At 42.5% G+C, this 18,113-nt stretch overlaps 1 protein-coding gene across 6 annotated transcripts in view; it reads right to left on the bottom strand.

The window, feature by feature from the left end:
- The window catches only part of DCP1B (decapping mRNA 1B), a 38,242-nt gene extending 21,223 nt beyond the window's left edge, over window positions 1-17,019 (bottom strand). The window contains exons 1-4 of one of the 6 annotated variants that reach the window (XM_081210038.1): window positions 16,630-17,019; window positions 14,896-15,034; window positions 14,297-14,337; window positions 9,595-9,722 (exon numbers count right to left, since the gene is read on the bottom strand). In XM_081210038.1, coding sequence (XP_081066164.1) covers window positions 9,595-9,722; window positions 14,297-14,337; window positions 14,896-14,931 — 205 coding nt within the window. In that variant the 5' untranslated portion in view covers window positions 14,932-15,034; window positions 16,630-17,019. Of the gene's footprint in view, window positions 1-9,594; window positions 9,723-14,296; window positions 14,338-14,895; window positions 15,035-16,230; window positions 16,374-16,629 lie in introns of those variants that run through there. The other 5 variants (XM_081210039.1, XM_081210040.1, XM_081210037.1 and 2 more) reach the window with 5 other exon arrangements.
- Between the last annotated feature and the right edge of the window lie 1,094 nt (window positions 17,020-18,113).

The raw sequence follows: 18,113 nt of genomic DNA, 5'->3' as shown, positions 1-18,113 counted from the left end.
TTGCCTGAGTGCTTAAGCAGAAATTGTACATGGGGCTGATGTATTTTCTGTATCAGTCTGTCAATGCGATTCTAAATTTCTGCGCATTCCTGTTCTTCAGAAAAATTACTTGGATGATTAATCGCTTCAAAATGGTAATCTGTGCACAAATCACTTAATTGCAAACTATTCCAATGCAGCTTTTCTTGTGCTACACTTTGACTATTATATGAACAGACTCAGGGATGCCAACTTAAATAAAATACCGGGGGGGGGGGAGGGGGAGCCCCGCCCTGCATAACCGATCAGATGATGTGGCACACCATACCATTTGAATGGCAATTCCCATCAAATTTGGGGAGGCCCAGCCTCCTCAAAATTTATTTTATGGGGGAGGGGCCCCTGAAGGGACCTTGGTCCCTAGGAATTGGCTCCTATGAACAGACCTACTAAGAATCCACTTCAGACAACTGTTCAACAATATTCTCAATTCTTTATTAGTCCTCTTTATGCTCAGCAATAAATTCTAACTAAAAACTGCAAGAAAGCTAGTATAACAAAGGGGCCTAGAGCTTGAGGTGGAATTCAGGAAGTCATTGGTTCAAATCTCACCTCAGAAATGAATTTACGCAGTCTTTGGAAAGCCACCATATCTCAGCCTCACGTACTCATCCTACATCCGTAATATGGGAACAATACTGAGTCCTAAAGAATCGCAACGGGATAGCACAACAGATGAACACAATAAAAATGTGGTTGTGGGGTCCAAAATAGTGCAAGTGAACAACTTCAGTGAAAGGATCCCAATGCACTTTGAGCAAAAGCTCTCCCCAGGGAAATATTTTAGTATTCCTACACAACTGGATAGTTGTTGGGTTTTTTTAAATGCACTCCGTTAAGCCTGAACTTTTTCAACAACAGTTTAAAACCATACAAAGCATGAATCAATTTGTTTATTTTTATCATAACATAAAGTGTCAAATAAAAAATGCCTTAAGGCACACAGAACTAGAAAAATCAACATGAGAAGTCTCTTCACTTGAAAATATAAATGTGATGGATATCACATTTGATGAACTGGTACCCCACATGACCTGCAAAGGGCAAAGGACTGGATCAGAATGCATTCCTAACAGTGTCAGACTCAATAGCAGTTTGTCCAGACCAGCAAGAAAACCCATCTGGGAAGCTGTAAAAGAGGCCAGATAATATCAACTTATCTGCTGGACTCCCGACCTATTGTCTAATGCAGAGAGTCTCCCTGCAATTCTCCCTTTGACTAGAGTGCAGTAGGGTTTTATAGGCCAAATATACCTGCCATCTCCTTATGACACCAGTTCTCAATTCCTCCCTTATCAGAAAAGAAATGAAGAACTGCTTGCTCTTCATTTTCCTTCACGGGTGTTAAGTGCAGCACACTTCACTTCTATTTCAAATTAGGACTCCCATATGACACCACACCTATGCATGTGTTTATTGAATCTGGTGGTACCTGCATACATGTTATATGGACAAGAGTTGTTACATACTTAAATATCACAATCCCAAAATGATTGCCTAAACCAGATGCCTCAAAACAAATTAAATCCATCTCTTGTGACAAGTTATGGATTGAATTAGATTGATTAGCAAGAGTGGAAATCTCTCTTTAGCTCAAGAAATCTGTGGTTAACTTCTGCTTGGAAGAAAAGGGATTTATAATCCTATAATGGTGTTTAAGTTCCCTTAACAGTGCCCTGGCTGCTTTCGTTAAAAAAATAAAAATAGCTCAAATGCCACAGGATTGCAGGCTCAGAAATGCAAAGTAGCACTTTAAATGAATGCAATACAGATAGGAGTGAGTGGTGTTTTCAACAGTATCTTGAGCACTGTGTGGACCCAGTAAGGAATGCATGTTTACAATAGGGCAGTCTCCTGGCTGGGACAGACTACTAACCACATGCATAGCATCCGAATATAAAGTTAAGGCAACACCATCATTTAAAGCATGCTGCCCCTGAATGATTTACAATCCCAGACACAAAAACAAGCTTATTCACCCATCAGTCTGTGGAGCCATTTGCAATCTCAGATTAATTTCACTGGAAAGGTTGCATACTTATGGGGTAAACGGCATTCCTTTCCTTTTAAGGAGATGTTATCTGGGAGTTATTTTTTAATTGCTGAAAAATGTTAGAAGACTAGTTTTCAGGGCTGGCACTGAAGCAACCACTTTATCACATTGCATATAGATGAAAGAATCTAGAAACGCACTGCAAAATATGCATCAAACTTCCATTGCATAAGACTCGTGTGTATCACCGTTTTGTAACTCTATTGGCCTGGTTCTCATTAAAAAAAATATGTAATTCACTCATTTGATGAAAATTTCTCTCTGGGTGAAGTCCATAAAGTCCAAGAACCCCTTTAGAAAGACATATTCCTCCAAAACAAGGGTACATTATCAGAGACAGTGGTGGTGATGTATGAAAACCAGAGACCTCTATGACTCAGGGAGGTGATGAACTGACAGGCAGATGGAGCCCATTATCCTCACTTCTGAGTCCAAGTTTTCCCTGTAAAACTAACAGAGGAGAAGGATTCTAAGCAAGCACAAGGCACAGACCGCAAGAAAAAGACTGGGAAGAACTGAAAAAACCAAGGAGCGACACACAAGATATCGCTCAGATTGTAAAGTGGTTTCCTTCGGTCTGCCTTTGGGAGTTTTAACAAAATTGTACAATTTTTGCAAATTTTCCAGCTACTAGGTTTGAATACTTCTAATGAAATTGTCACTGTCACACAAAGAGTTCACTTTTGCCATCTATCCGTTTGGACTGTGAAACTTCATTTTGAAGAACAGGATGTTTCAGACCATTGTTCGGCAAGCTACTACAGCTTATCGTCCACTTCCTACGCACCACCCAGGGGAGCCTGGAGTGAAGTATACTGGCAAGATGGTCCATGAAACCCAACTCAGTTGCTTCTACATCACACCAGGAGGTAAGGACCCATAGCAACATGATATACAAAACTCAATGAAAAGATAACTGTATTTTATGATATCTGAAAAAATAGAGTGAATATTTTGGTATCTGCAGGTGAAATATTCTAAAATTCTATTTCTAAATTTATAAGAAAGGTCTTTAGAACTGAGAATTCCCAGAGTACTTACAGAGACAGACAATTTCAGAAATAAATATGCCTAAATAATTTGGCAGAGAACTGATGTCTAGCTTCTTAAAACTGTGATAACAAGACTGGTTTCCAAATGCTCACTGTGTCAGAGATTTTTGTTTTCTAATTTCTCTTTTTTCAAAATTACTCAGTACATGGTCACAAATAATTTTGATTACTTTTAAATGTTTGCACAAAATCAGAATACAGAAGCTCTCATAATGGGTATATAATAACAGTATGGAACAAGAACAGTAAGCCACTTCAAATGTCTCCTTTTTCAAATAAAACTGTCCAGTCTACTTGGAAAGGCCTATCTTATCTCAAAGAAATGTCCAATATGGCCACAGTTGGCCATATTTTCTCAACAAAATATGTCCAGACTAAACTGTACTGTCTATGTTTTGAAATCCAGAAAGGGAACCTCTGGCACTGTACAGTGTACTGCATTAGTCTTTTTATGAATTCGGAACCATCCATAATTGCAGAAAACTCAAAAAGTGCCTCTCATACCACCCCTCAGATTTTACCTCCGAGAGTGGAGAATCATTGCAAAATCAGCACCAGCCGTTGACAGTCTGCATAGCATTGTTATCTTAAGCACTTCATTCCACCTCTTCTCACATGGCATAGTTTTGCTCTGATACAATACTGAATATTAATGAAGATGGATACTGTAATGAATTGGTATTTTTGGTGTATCAGAATGATCTATCAATGGTTCTCCAACAAGTGTTGGGAGCCTAGGTCAAAATGTGCTGAAAGTTTAGATAAGACATCCAATGGAGAAGACTTGTACTAGAGTTCCAAGAAATCTATAGGCAATGAGTATAATGTGGATATTGTTTGCTTTGTATACAGTTCTACCTCAGAACAGGAAAGTGGTTCTATACCAGCAGCTTTAAATATGTGTTCTAGGGGAAAATAGGCTCCTCTGAAGATTATCAGGAGGTTCTTCAAGTGGCAAGCCACCCTATGAAATATGATATGTCATATGATGGTCTATACATAAAAATACATAGTACAGCTGGTGCATGACTTAAAACTGAAACAGGTCTTCCTTCTTTAAAAGCATACATTTATAAATCTATGTTTCTATACCAGGGGGAAAAGTTTGCTGTCAGACCAACATGTAGCAAAACTGTGGTTTTTAGACCTGCATAATAGAAAAGGCTGAGCACACTGTTATAACAGTTTGATGTCACGTTACTCAATTTGCCCTGCAATGTCATCTCAGTTTTTTTCTGCCCATAAGACCCATAATGTAATATTTACTGAATATGTAAGCCACTAATCTAGAGGACCTTTTGGAACTTTTCAACTTAGAGTTCTGTGATAGTCTACTGTAAAAATATAGAATTGTTTGCACAACACAGTTGAAGGAAAGTTCCTGTTCAGGGAAATTATATACTAGTAACCCACACTATAATACTTCTCTTTACAGCATGAAAGTATTTTACTTCCCAGGAGCAAAAGTTCTGTCCCTTGCCATTACTAACAGATCTCTGTTTCATTTGATACCTACAGATACACATGTATAATGAAACCAAACTGACTTCAAATACTGCCTAAGCAAAGGGTTAGGGTTTCATTTAGTTGTTTAGTCCTCCTACTTGACTTTCAAAGTTCTGTTATTGCTAGAATTATGCTTGAATATATGAAGTGCTCATTTTTATATTACACAGAATAGTTTAACCAGGGCTAAAATATATACAAAAATATGTTATTCAAAATAATATACAACAGAAAAAATGTTATTTGAAGAATATAAGTACTAGCCAATTTAATGGAAGGGCATAAAGAGGTAATTTTCTTACAGTAAGCACTAATTTTGCTTCTAGGCTATAGTTAGCTAGTCCAAGCAAATAACTATTATTGAATCTACGCCTGATTACAGCTGAGGTTATGAAGTGTATTTACCCCTAGAATAGAACTACTTTTGAATTGGAGGGGTAGGGAGGGGAAAGCATCCAGTTTAAGAAAAATAGCAAACAATTATTTTAAGTATTTAAAAGCAAAGTTGTGTTTGGACCATCATATTGTGGCTTATTAAGGCAAGATATGAACAAGCCTTTTGCCCATGCAAACAGCCCCTTCGCTCCTTCATAGTGCCAACCATCTACCCAGAAAGTCTGCAATTAACCACAATTTCTTGTTCCATCTATACTGGGAAACTATGGTTGCCAGCTTTGGAGTAAGTCAGAATCCTCAACCATAGATCCCAGCTTGTTCCAAAGCTGGAAATTTAGAGATCAGACACAGCTGGCAGCCACAGTTTAGAGCAGGGGTAGTCAACCTTTTTATACCTACCGCCCACTAATGCATCTTTCTTGATGGTAAAATTTCCTTACCGCCCACCAGTGCTCAATGGAAGGAGGATTCAGCTTGTGCCGTAGAACCCCCTACCGCCCACCCAGAATCCTGAAACGGCCACTAGTGGGCAGTAGGGACCAGGATGACAACCCATGGTTTAGACAAAAATGAACACTGTAGTTAATTAGATACTTCCTGGCTCATGCCACGAAGGGAGGAGCAAAGGAGCTGAGATAATATATTCCAAACTGGGCCATTATGTGAGGATGAACTAGAATAGTCAGCATATTTTAGCAAGTATCCAATGGGTATGGAGATGTGAACAGGTTCAATTATCAATCACATTTTCACCCAGGGAATTTTGAGCTAAAATCAAGCACTTTCAAGTCCTGTTGATCTCGGGGGGGGGGGGGAGTTCAATGCATGGCTAGTTTTGTCCTACTGAAATCAAATGGGACTTTAAAAAGTAGTTCAGCTCAGATGGATCATACTTTTACTTCAAAACATTTTGTTTCCTAATTTTTTATAACGAGACTTGCTATAACAACTATTCATAGTCCACTCTAACGAGATCTAGAGAAGACTGAAGATTTGAGAGGAACAGATGACATGGTAGACAAAAACCACTGCTGATGTTGGCTGGTTAAGGGTGTCATAATGTCCAGGGTTCCTACCCAGATGGCAAGCAAGAGGAACAGAAATGAATGCTTTTTACAGAACAAGGAGGGGAAGGAATTTTCTACTTCTTGTTCTTCTACAACTGTAGCAGTTATTTTGTTCTCAGCCTTGATCTTGCATGCTCCAGGAAAAGACACCAAGATTATCCATGGCAACTGCACATGTGCACACTTAGTCAGAACAACCGTAATGCCAAGCTATGCAGATAAGAGCTTAATTTGAGCCAAGTCTCACATGCCTTAGCCCAGCCTTGCATTTAAGAATCAGTTCGGTAGCCATCGGCAACCAGGAATTCCATACAAGGAAGTGAGCAGACTGGGAAAGGAGGGATGGAGCCCCCTGTCCTTCCTATGTTTAATGTGAAACGAAACAGGCAGCTGAAAGAGCGCAGCAGAAATGTGTCTCTCTCTTCTGCCTTTGTTAGCCCCCAGCACACTTGTAAAAATGTTTGAAGGCTAGTAACTTTTGAGGGCTTGTTTTACAAAGCTGGCAAACATTACTCCTCTGTCCTTCCCAATCGCTCTCAACTAATGGTGTTAATACCTTATAAATTCACTTGTGATGGAGGCATTATGGCCCCTGGTTTTCAGGCAAAGCCCAGCATTGCATAAAAAGGGGTGAGGGAGGAAACACCGTAAGCAGCTGCACTCTCTGGAATCTGGGATAACACTAGCATGGGGAGGAGGCGCAAAACAAGCTCTTCTGATGTGGCCCAGGGATTCTCACATTAGTTCAGCAGCATAGGAAGGAACAGTGCTGCAATAGCCACTGGCATGATGTAAGGAGGAGACGAAGGTTAAGCAATGGTTCAGAATGCATTGCAGGCGTCCCTAAAGACAAAGAGAGGCACAAACTTCTCTCTTTTTCCTTTTGCTATTTAAATATGGGATGGCTGGGACAGGAAGCAGTGCAGAAAGTTAAGAGTCTTTGTGTTGTGATACTAATAGTTGGCATGGGGTGGTGTCAAGAGCACTCTGTATTGTTCTAGTTTGGGAACACTAGCTTTCTGTTTCTTTATTTTTTATTTCTCATGGTATGTCAGGTTTCTACCCACTAAGACTGCGAGATAGAGAATTGGTGACAGTATTCCTTTAATCCTCTAGCTTTGGAGGAGGATTTTCTCTGGCCCTCCTGTGATGCAATGTTGCTGTCTTATATTATTTTGCTCACTAATTGACCTAAGGCATCTCACTTTATTTTGCTGAATAGTTTGCTGTTTAAATATGCTGTCATCTACTACTACTACTACTACTACTACTACTACTACAACAACAACCAACCAACCAAACAGCCTTATATTTAAACACTACCCTTTGACACACACATCAAGCTATTGCAAGTGGGGCAGAGCTCCTCATCAGTTGAGGTCAGCATGGTTATGGTGACTGACTCAACCTCCAGTTGGTCACATCACCAATGCTTAAAGGGAGGTAGAGGGGGAGGAGACAAGGTGGAAGCCAGTTCAGTGTGTTGCAAATTCACCAGCAGGAGTGCCAGATTTGTCTCCAACAATGGACCTTTTCCCTCCCCCTCTACTTCCTGTAAGCAGCAGCAATGAAACTGACAGGTCAGATGAGAAGTGCCATTCCACCATGCTGTCTGCTACTGCTCTCCATCCTTCCTGTGCCAGCTGCAATAGGTTAATAACTTATGGGCTTATTTATATGACTACCTTCGCTGTATGGTTTCAAATCCAGGCTGATCCCTGTTTATGATTAGTGCTTAATTCCTTTAACCATGATTAAGAGCAAGGGTAGCATTTCTGCCCAAGAGAGGAGAGGAGATTTGTGGAGGGCAAATCATGCATTCCCACAGGCATTCAACTATGGGAAAGAGGGAGCATAAAGATTGCATCTGCATTGGTCCCATGTCCAAAAGTGCTCCGATTCCCAAGTGTACAGAATCCCTGCTTTCTAAAGAGTTCTTGGGACACCACATTTCCTCAAGGCCAACATGTGAACTGGAAGAGAAAAATCAGTCCTTGATATCACTATATGGTGTGGGTAACCCATATGTGTACAAACACAACAGAAAACAACCCAGCTTTTCTCATCCTCTTCAAGTGTTTGTTATGCCTATGAGTCTAATTTGGTATTTAAAACCTAGAGAATGCTGTAATCTCTTAGGCAGATGGATTGTTTATTAATATGCATTTGTGAAAGCACAACAGAACTACAAGCTGTTCAGGCTTGCTAGATGCTAGTGTTACATAAAGAACTACTAACTACAAATTACATGCAAATGTTGTTTAAACGAGCCCTAATGCCACATTAAAAGGTAAGCAGGCCAGCAGGCAGGCATGGGACAGGGAAATTTGAAGCGGGGGGGGGGGGGAGTATATACTTTTTCCACTCCCTGCTTCTTCTCTGCCCAAATGCCCCTGTCACTGCTTTTCCCACCATGGGGTTCTAAACTAGCGCTTGTCTCATTATTTTGGCAAGCCTGCTCATGACTCATGCAGACTATTCTGTAGGTTAGGTTGCTGGATAAGACACATGGCTGGTGTACTAATGAAATTTCATTGTCACGATAAAGGCTGGCTCAAGACATTTTCCTCCCTGAGGAGGAATAAATTGCACCCCATACACCCCGACAAGTCAGAGGGCCTAGTACCCAAGGCCAGCAAAGTTATTTTGGCACCCGAGGCAGAAAATCCCATTAGAACCTTTTCCTGGCAGTAAAAATACGTGGCTACTACTACTACTGATAATAATATTAGTAATTAGAATAACTAACAATTTGATACCCTTTTGTGACATCTAAAATCAGCAGCCTGAGGAATCCAGCCTCGTCAGTGTTAGAAGGCAGCCAAGGCAACACAGTCATCCTTCAGGACAAATGGGAACCTTTATCAGCTGAAGAGCAGAGTAAAAATCCTTCAGACAAATACCTATAAACTGAGACCACTAGAAAGCTATCAGTATCACTGATTAAGCCCTTGCTGCTATAAACATGAGCTTATCACATATCTCAGTGGGAGTTATTGAGCCCACCTGTATGAACATACCCATTTCTTGCTTGTGCTAGAGAACCCAGGAACTTGCTATACAACAGGGGTGGAGAACTGGATCTGGCTACGGGCCGTATCCTTATATACCCTATCTCTCACAGCAGTCACCTGACATCACAATGACATCAAATGATGGAGCGCTTTGAAGTCCTAGCAAAAGTCAGGACACCAAAGCACCATCCTGGGTGCTTGCAAATAACCCTCTGCAGTACTTTGAAGTGCCACTGATCGACTCTTTGCAAGTCTCTTCAAGGAATAGCTGGATATGGAGTTTCCCTTGGAGAACTTGCTAGTGCAGCCAATCCAGGATTTTCAACTGCTTTCTTGAAAAGTAAGAAACTTTAAAACTACTTTTTCAAGTTTTGAAAATTTCCACAGAGATTTTCAAGAAGCAGCTTGGAAGAAGCATACTTCAACCCCAAGAATGAGTTTAGTTAATGCACGAAAGTGTTACTCACATCTGGCATTTCTGTAAAGCAGAAAAGGGTCCTGCAACTGGAAATCCAGATCTTTAGTTATGGGTTCTGTCCGATTTTCCATACTCAGCCTATTCATAATAGTGAATCCATACTTCGGTGAAGCTGATCTGAAAAACGATCAGAAATAAAGCCCTCCACAGTCAATGAAAAATAACTGAATGAAATTATATTTTAAAACACTTTGTTCTACAGGTATGGCTATATTTTTTACTAAAGTATCTGAAAGCCTAAGAAAAGACTTGGCTTTTGGGGAGGCAGCATTTTTATTTTTTTACCAACTTCAGTACAGGTCAGACTCCTCTTCCTCTTAGAACGGCACCCTCTCACTGTTATAATCAATATCCTCCTCTACTACTTTAGAAATTTACATATCTTATTTTAATTCACTGCTTCTGCAGTTTACCTGCAGTTACCTTATTTTTATTTAAATACAAAAGATAACAATTTGTGAGGGCTAAGCAACAGTGCTCCCAACAAGAGCTCAGCTAGTTAAAAACTAATATATGAAAGAACAGTTTTTAAAAATATCTGAATCTCTTGTGCATACAAAGCACTCTGCCCAAACGTACACTTTAACCATCAGAGGCCTGCTCCACTTTAACAGTGTCGGATTAGTTGCACCCTTTACATTATAACTTCCTTTTTATGATGAAGCAAGAATGGGCACACTAAGGAAATTCGCTACACAGAGGGCCTTTATTCCCATTTTTAACCTTTGCCTTTTTTAACCTTTTCAACACACGGTTATTAAAATGGGTACATGTAGAATGTTCCAATTTTGAACTGTGTTTGATACCAGTGAAAAGACACTGGCTTAACGTGTGGGAGACATTCCAAGTTTGGTAGTCCTCTAAGGATGTCTCTGTACCCTGAAGCCACAAGGAATGTGCATTACAGGAAGGGAGGTGACAGAAAATGAAACAAAGGGTGGAAATGATAGAAAGCAGCAAACATGATGATAATCAGAGAATTATAAGATTCGTTTGTTCAGTTCATTTTACTTTTATTCCTAACAGAAGGCTTACTTTCAACATTTTAAAAAACACACTTATTTCTCCCCTAACTTGCAGCACCAGCAGGTTATAAATAAAACTGTCTTTATAAAATGGTTTCCAGAAATAGATGCAGAAAAATACTCTCTTATCTCTGTTCCTCATTTTACTTTTTGACAGTCTGAAGTGGTTTTTAACAGTCTGAATTGTGGAATGTATGAATTTGAACTGGAAAATATTCGGTTTAAATCTCTGGAATCAACTTGCCAGGTATTACTCTGTAGGCAAGCCCTGTTTTCTTGGTCTCAACTGCCTTTAGGCTATACAAGAATAACAACACAATAAAGTCTGTTCGACTTCCAAAATGTTCGGAAACCAAAGCATGGTTTCTGATTGGCTGCAGGAAGCTCCTGCAGCCAATCGGAAGCTGTGGAAGCCCCATTGGCCGTTTGGCTTCCAAAAATAGTTCGCAAATCAGAACAGTCACTTCTGGGTTTGCGGAATTCGGGAGCCAAAACTTTCAAGAACTAAGCTGTTCAAAAACCAAGGTATGACTGTACTGACCTTCCTTACAGGGTTTTTAGCACTTTCAAAACCCTAAACAATTACAATTTATTACTACTAGTAGTAGCAAGCTTGTGTTTCACATTGTTCTTATTTTTATTATTATTTAGTTATTATTTATTATTATTTAGGGCTCTCCCAGTTTGTTTCGGGCCCCACACATCAAGCAGGCCACACGCTGGATCTGATCTTTGGCGTCGGTATAGATATGATCATGTTTCCTTCGATGAAGGTGCCATGGTCTGATCACTACGCTCTGAAAGCCAGGATTGATGTTCCACCCCCACCCTGCTTAGGTGGTGAGCCGATTTGGGCTCGCCCACGGAGGCTGATGGACCCTGATAGATTCCGTCAAGCCTTGCGGGACCTTTCTCCCCCTGGCGACTCATTGACTGAGCTTGTTGAGGGCTGGAATACCCAGCTCCTGGCAGCCATCAATGAGATCGCACCTAAGCGCCCTCTGCGACCCCGCAGAAACCGGGCTCCCTGGTTTACTGAGGAGCTCCGGAAAATGAAGCGGGACCTCAGACGGCTAGAGCGAGTATGGCGGGGTGCCCGTGACGGAGCCTCAAGAACATCTTATGGGTTTTTATGAAAACCTACGAGATGGCAGTGAAGGCCGCTAAGAAGTCCTACTTCTCGGCCTCCATTGCATCCGCTAGCTCTCGCCCGGCACAATTATTTAGTATAATTCGGTCTTTAACGTCCCTCGAAGGACAGCCAAATTTAAATAACAATTCGACACACAGCTGTGAGGCATTTGCGAGCTTTTTTGCGGAGAAGGTCCTGTCGCTCCGCCATGACCTCCCTGCCAATTTGGATACAATAAAGGAACTGGAGGCCCCTCGACTGTCCTCGGGTCCAGTATTGGACCACTTTGACAGGATATCCCCAGCCGATGTGGACAGATTCCTCCAAGCTGGAAAACCCACCACTTGTCCTCTCGACCCGTGCCCGTCTTGGCTGATTAGAGCATGTCCAGACGAGGTGCGGGCCCCCCTGGGGGATATCATCAATTTGTCCCTTGGCACCGGGACATTCCCAGGGGAACTGAAGGAGGCAGTGGTGCGTCCGCTCTTAAAGAAAACATCATTAGATCCCTTAGATCTATCCAATTACCGCCCAGTTTCGAATCTTCCATTCCTGGGTAAGGTGACTGAGAGAGCGGTTGCTGAACAGCTTGGTAGGTTTCTGGATGAAACATCGGCTCTGGATCCATTCCAGTCCGGCTTCCGCGCTGGTCATGGGACCGAGACGGCTCTGGTCGCCCTAACAGATTATCTTCGTAGACAGCTGGATCGAGGCGGGTCAGGGCTGCTGATTCTTCTAGATCTGTCAGCAGCTTTCGACATGGTCGATCACTAACTTCTGGACCACCGCCTCGCCGACGTGGGGATCCAGGGCACAGTCCTTCAATGGCTGCGCTCGTTTCTCTCTGGTCGGGGACAGAGGGTGGCGCTTGGGGGGGAACTGTCATCCCGCCACTCCTTGGTGTGTGGAGTGCCTCAGGGTGCGATTCTCTCCCCGATGCTTTTTAACATCTTTATGCGCCCCCTCGCCCAGCTTGTCCGGAGTTTTGGGCTGGGCTGCCATCAGTATGCTGATGACACCCAACTCTATCTGTTGATGGATGGCCATCCTGACTCGGCCCCAGACACACTGATCAGATGCTTGGAAGCTGTGGCTGGATGGTTACGTGGGAGCCGGTTGAAGTTAAATCCTTCGAAGACAGAGGTCCTCTGGCTGGGACGGGACGATATGGGATTGAGGGGGCAACTCCCATCTCTTGCAGGGGTGCAATTAGTGCCAGCACCGTCCGTTAAGAGTTTGGGTGTAATCTTCGATACCTCCCTCTCCATGGAGGCGCAGATTGCAGCTATAACAAAGGCGGCATTTTTTCATCTCCGCCAAGCTAAGCAGTTGGCTCCTTACCTCTCTCGCCCTGACCTAGCCACTGTGATCCATGCGACGGTCACCTCCAGACTGGATTATTGTAACTCGCTCTACGTGGGGCTGCCCTTGAGACTGACCCAGAAACTCCAGCGGGTGCAGAATGCCGCAGCGAGACTTCTTACGGGGTCTTCGCTGCGGGATCACATTCATCCGGTGCTATACCAGCTGCACTGGCTCCCGGTGGAGTACAGGATCAGGTTTAAGGTGCTGGTTTTAACCTTCAAAGCCCTACACGGCCTAGGACCCTCGTATCTACGGGACCGCCTCTCCTGGTATGCCCCACAGAGGAACTTACGGTCCTCAAATAAAAACATCTTGAAGGTCCCAGGCCACAGAGAGGTTAGGCTGGCCTCAACTAGAGCCAGGGCTTTTTCGGCTGCGGCTCCAACCTGGTGGAACGCTCTGTCACAAGAGACAAGGGCCCTGCAGGACTTGACATCTTTCCGCAGGGCCTGCAAGACAGAGCTGTTCCACCAGGCCTTTGGTTAGGGCACAGCCTGACTCCCTCCTTTGGCAATCTTTACAATACTTTAGTTTATGGTTGCCATCAATTTTGATTTTAATTAATTCTTATGATGTTTTTATAATGTTGCACTATTTTAGTGTTGTTAGCCGCCCTGAGCCCGGCTCCGGCTGGGGAGGACGGGATATAAATAAAATTTATTATTATTATTATTATTATTATTATTATTATTATTATTATTATTAAAAATATATAGGAAATATATAAAAAGTTCTAAATATTATTTGTAAGGAAGATCTAGTAAGTTTAAAAGAGGGCGCGGTATCATAAAACTTTGACATCGGAAATATTTGCCTGATACTTTGTTTAGTCTGCACAGAAACCTCCTCCTTACACCTTGTTATAAGTTTTTCACTGCCTTATTATCTTAGGAGAAAGGTATGGGGAGTCACTCTCTTCATCAAGGTTCATCAATCTGCAGTATTTAAAAAATAATAATAATTCTACACTTATCATGTTAACATCAGACCAAGTATCTTTAATTTCCAATTTATGTTTTCAACCTTCATAAGTGATGAAGACTTTCATGCAATTCAAAAACTTGTACCTCTTGATCCAGTCAACGATATCACTTTTCTGTGCTTCTTTTTTGTAGTATGAGAATGGTGTGAATTTAAAACACTGATATTAAAATTAATAAAATCCCCACCTTGTGTAAACAAACAGTGTTCCTTCCACATCAGTCTTTTCCTAAAATCAATTAAAAATGCATAATTTTAAAGACAGAATAAACGCCACCTAAGTAAATTAGTGCAAAGCATAAGCAGACAAACGACAAAATTGGGGGCTGTGTCAAATGTTACAGGTGATGAAATGTGATTTTAAAGCACCAATTGAACACTGGCTTTCTGGTATATACATGTCTTTTAAATCACTGTATGCATTTTTCTAAGCACACATGTACAGTACCCCCCCCCCCCCGTTTTAACATGTGCTCTGTATATATGCACTAGAAACATAACATATGAAACAGGCCTTTTCAATGAAGAATTAGGCCCAGATGCCAGCTCATTTGTCATAACACAGCTGCTTTCCCATTTTGGGGTAGAAAATGCCTCCTTTCCTAAACTAACAATCCTGTTTGCCAGGGTCATATTAGACACTTCATCCAAATTGCCCTACTGTGGCTGAAGCAAGAGCAGACACTGAATTTTTGTTGAGTGGAAAATAAAGCAAGATTATCTCTGTATTTTTGGAGAATGTGAAACTCCATTTTCATGCAATCTAGGCTCTAAACATATACTGTACCATGGCTACAGCAGGGCTGGCATCAGGAGTCTGCATGGCTAGTAAATTGCTGAGGGCTCACGCTTCCATAAGGTCTCACTGCCAACGCGTAATATGCTACTGTCCAGTATACTGCCCAGGCATCATTCTGGCCAACCTCCTTTAAAAAAAGAAAACTCTGAAGTTCCAGGACAACCAGAGCTATGTTTGTGTGCCTTCACTAAACTAAGCAGCCAGTCCACAGCGCATGAAGAGATGTCTGGCAACAGGCCCATGCAAGGCTTGTCTGAGGCCCAGGGAAGGCAGGGGCACCAAATCTGATCTGACACTACACACTAGTATGCAGTAATGCAGGTCCACAGGCATGGGTGCTTCACCCATGGTCGTTTCACCCATTAAGTCCCCGGTCGGCTGGGAGGCACATTTTTGGCAAGACAGTGTAAGTCCAGCAGGCCTCCAAAGCTCAGGACAAATGTACCCAGCTACCCCCTGCCCTCTGCACTGGCCTGTCTGGCACCACTGCAAGCTGCTTTTGTTGGGCATGCTGGCCAGGGAGCTGCACCTGGGTCTAGTCTTTGCTGTGCTAAACTGGGCGATCATAGCCAGGCAGTTTGAGGAGACAAAGGAGGCAGCTACTGCAGCTTTGCACACCCTTTGATGGGCACAGTGGCCCAAGGAGCTGTTGCTTCAAGGAGCTGCTTGTCTCAGTCCAGTACCTACTAGCACCAAATCAAGCAGCCACCCCAGGGGAGAAGCAGCAGCAGCATTGCACACTGCATTTTGAGCATGCTGGCCCAAGTAGCTGTTTCTCTTAGATCTGGTCAAACACTAATTAAAAGTAGATAAACAATGCAATCCTGTCAATGTACTGTATACCCATAAGTAAGCCCCACTGTGTTCACTGGGGTACAGTCCCAGCTAAGCACAAGCCTATACAGTACAGTGGTACCTTAGGTTAAATACTTAATTTGTTCTGGAGGTCCGTTCTTAACCTGAAACTGTTCTTAACCTGAAGCACCACTTTAGCTAATGGGGCCTCCCGCTGCTGCTCCTGCTGCGCCGCCAGAGCACAATTTCTGTTCTCATCCTGAAGCAAAGTTCTTAACCTGAAGCACGATTTCTGGGTTAGCAGAGTCTGTAACCTGAAGCGTATGTAACGGGAAGAGTATGTAACCTGAGGTACCACTGTACTCAGAAGTAGGCCACATTAATTTCAACGTGAATTAATCCCAAGTAAATATAGGACACCAGGACTGCAGCCTTAGTTTCTCCCCAAGCACCTCCAATATTACTGTCCTCTCCAGGTAAACTCATTATGAGGTTAGTCCTATAAATGCAAGCAAGCTCGGTATCGACCTGCTGTAGATGCATAGCTGTCAACTTTCCCCTTTTCTTGCGAGGAATCCTATTCGGAATAAGATAATTTCCCTTTAAAAAAGTTGGCAGCTATGTCTAGATGTCATGGTTTACTCGCCCATCCTCCCCTTCCGCCCTGTTTGCCCGGGCTGCAGTCACGCATCAAGCCGCTTAAAGCGCATGAGCGGAAGAACAAGTTAAAAAGCCAGGGAAAGTGTCTCCCAGCAAGTTTCAACTGCGCAGACGCTTTAACAACGATTTCGCCAGCCCCGCCGCCCCTCCACTACAGAATTTACGACGCGAGGATGACGTTGGTTGATTTAAAGTGGCAGGTGCTTTATTCCATCTCTGCCCCATTTCACCACCACCACCACCCCGCGATGACACTCGGTTCCTCACCCACTCATTGGCTCGGTGCCCGAAAGTGTAGAGCGCCACCTGGCTGGCCACGTCTACGATGCTGCAGATGTAGGGGTCGTGCCGCTGCAGTGCCGCCAGGCTGATGTCCAGCCCCTTGCCCAGTAAGGCGGCCCCGGCCACCGCCGCAGCCATCTTGCCTCCGTGAAAACAACACTTAGAGCGCGGGACAGACACGACTAGCCGAGAGCCGAGAAGAAGAGAGAGATGGAACGCGCCGGCCTGTTCCCTCAGCGCCACGACCGGGGAAAACCCAGTCCTGGTGATCGAGCACCGAGTCCGGAGAGCGCTAGATTGTTGCCACTGGCAACAGGTCATCTCAAAGACCCTCGGCCTGTGGTTTGTCCCTTACGAGACCCACGTTAAAAAATAAAGGGAAAACGCGAAGAGCAAAGATGCTGCCTGTAAAAAGCTAAAATAAAACCCAAACTCAACAACGTTTTTTTTTCTTTGGTTTTTTCAATCTAGGAAGTTGTTTTCATACTTCTGTGTAAAACAAGAAATGAAACCACAAACCAACAATTGTGTTATTGTATCTCACATTATCTGCCAGTCAGTGCCAAATTAAATCATTTAGCAAAATAAGGAGAAACATAGTCACTATTGTTACTATTTTTATTCAAATACTGTAGTTTTAAAAATTACAAGGCAAATTCATAAAATGTTGAGGAATCCGGTTGCCACCTTTTTAAAAGAGGGACTTCCATGATGTTAGCAGGTGCATAACATGCACAAGTTCAAAGGGGAACATGCTTACTACTATGGGGGGGGGACCCTTGTCATAAGTCTACCTCTCATACAGTGGCTAAAACCACAGGAAACACGACACACACCCTTCAGATTAAGATACCTTCAGTATCGGATAATGAGATTTTGGGGAAAGATATACTGGTGCCATATTTTAAAACTTTCTTGCTATGACATGGCTTTAACAATAATACAGAACATCCATAATCTAGAGTGAATATTCTTTATTTATTGCATTAGCCGTGTGGCCATAGCATATTTATTTTTAATAGGATTTTTAGATCTGAGTCAAAAGTTTTGACAATTACGTAAATTCAAATCCTTTAAATGACTCACCCTTCCAGGAGTGCCATCTCACTGTATTGTGTAGGCCACACCTCTTCCACAAAACAATTATTTTTAATATTAAGCAGCATCAGCTTCAATAGCAAAGGTGAGTTTTCTTTAATTGCCTAGCCACAACATCAAGGTTGTGGAAAGGGGATGGCTCTAGATTGATTTGAAATATCATTTTTTTAAGCTTAAGAATTTGAAAGGATTTATTTGCCTGCTTTGGGGAAAAAGTGGGGCGAAACAGATGAAATATTTCAGGTGTTATGGGCCCAATGTGTTTAAAATTTATATTCTTCCTCGGGGCTCTTAACAGCAAGACTACTGTATTCTCTAGTGTGTTCTGTAACAAAACAAAATGCGTCCCTTAAGAAGAAATATATTTTACA

The sequence above is a fragment of the Podarcis bocagei genome, assembly GCF_964188305.1.
Source record: "Podarcis bocagei genome assembly, chromosome: 10".
Lineage (NCBI taxonomy): Eukaryota > Metazoa > Chordata > Lepidosauria > Squamata > Lacertidae > Podarcis > Podarcis bocagei.
This window is presented reverse-complemented; position numbering and strand designations above follow the sequence as displayed.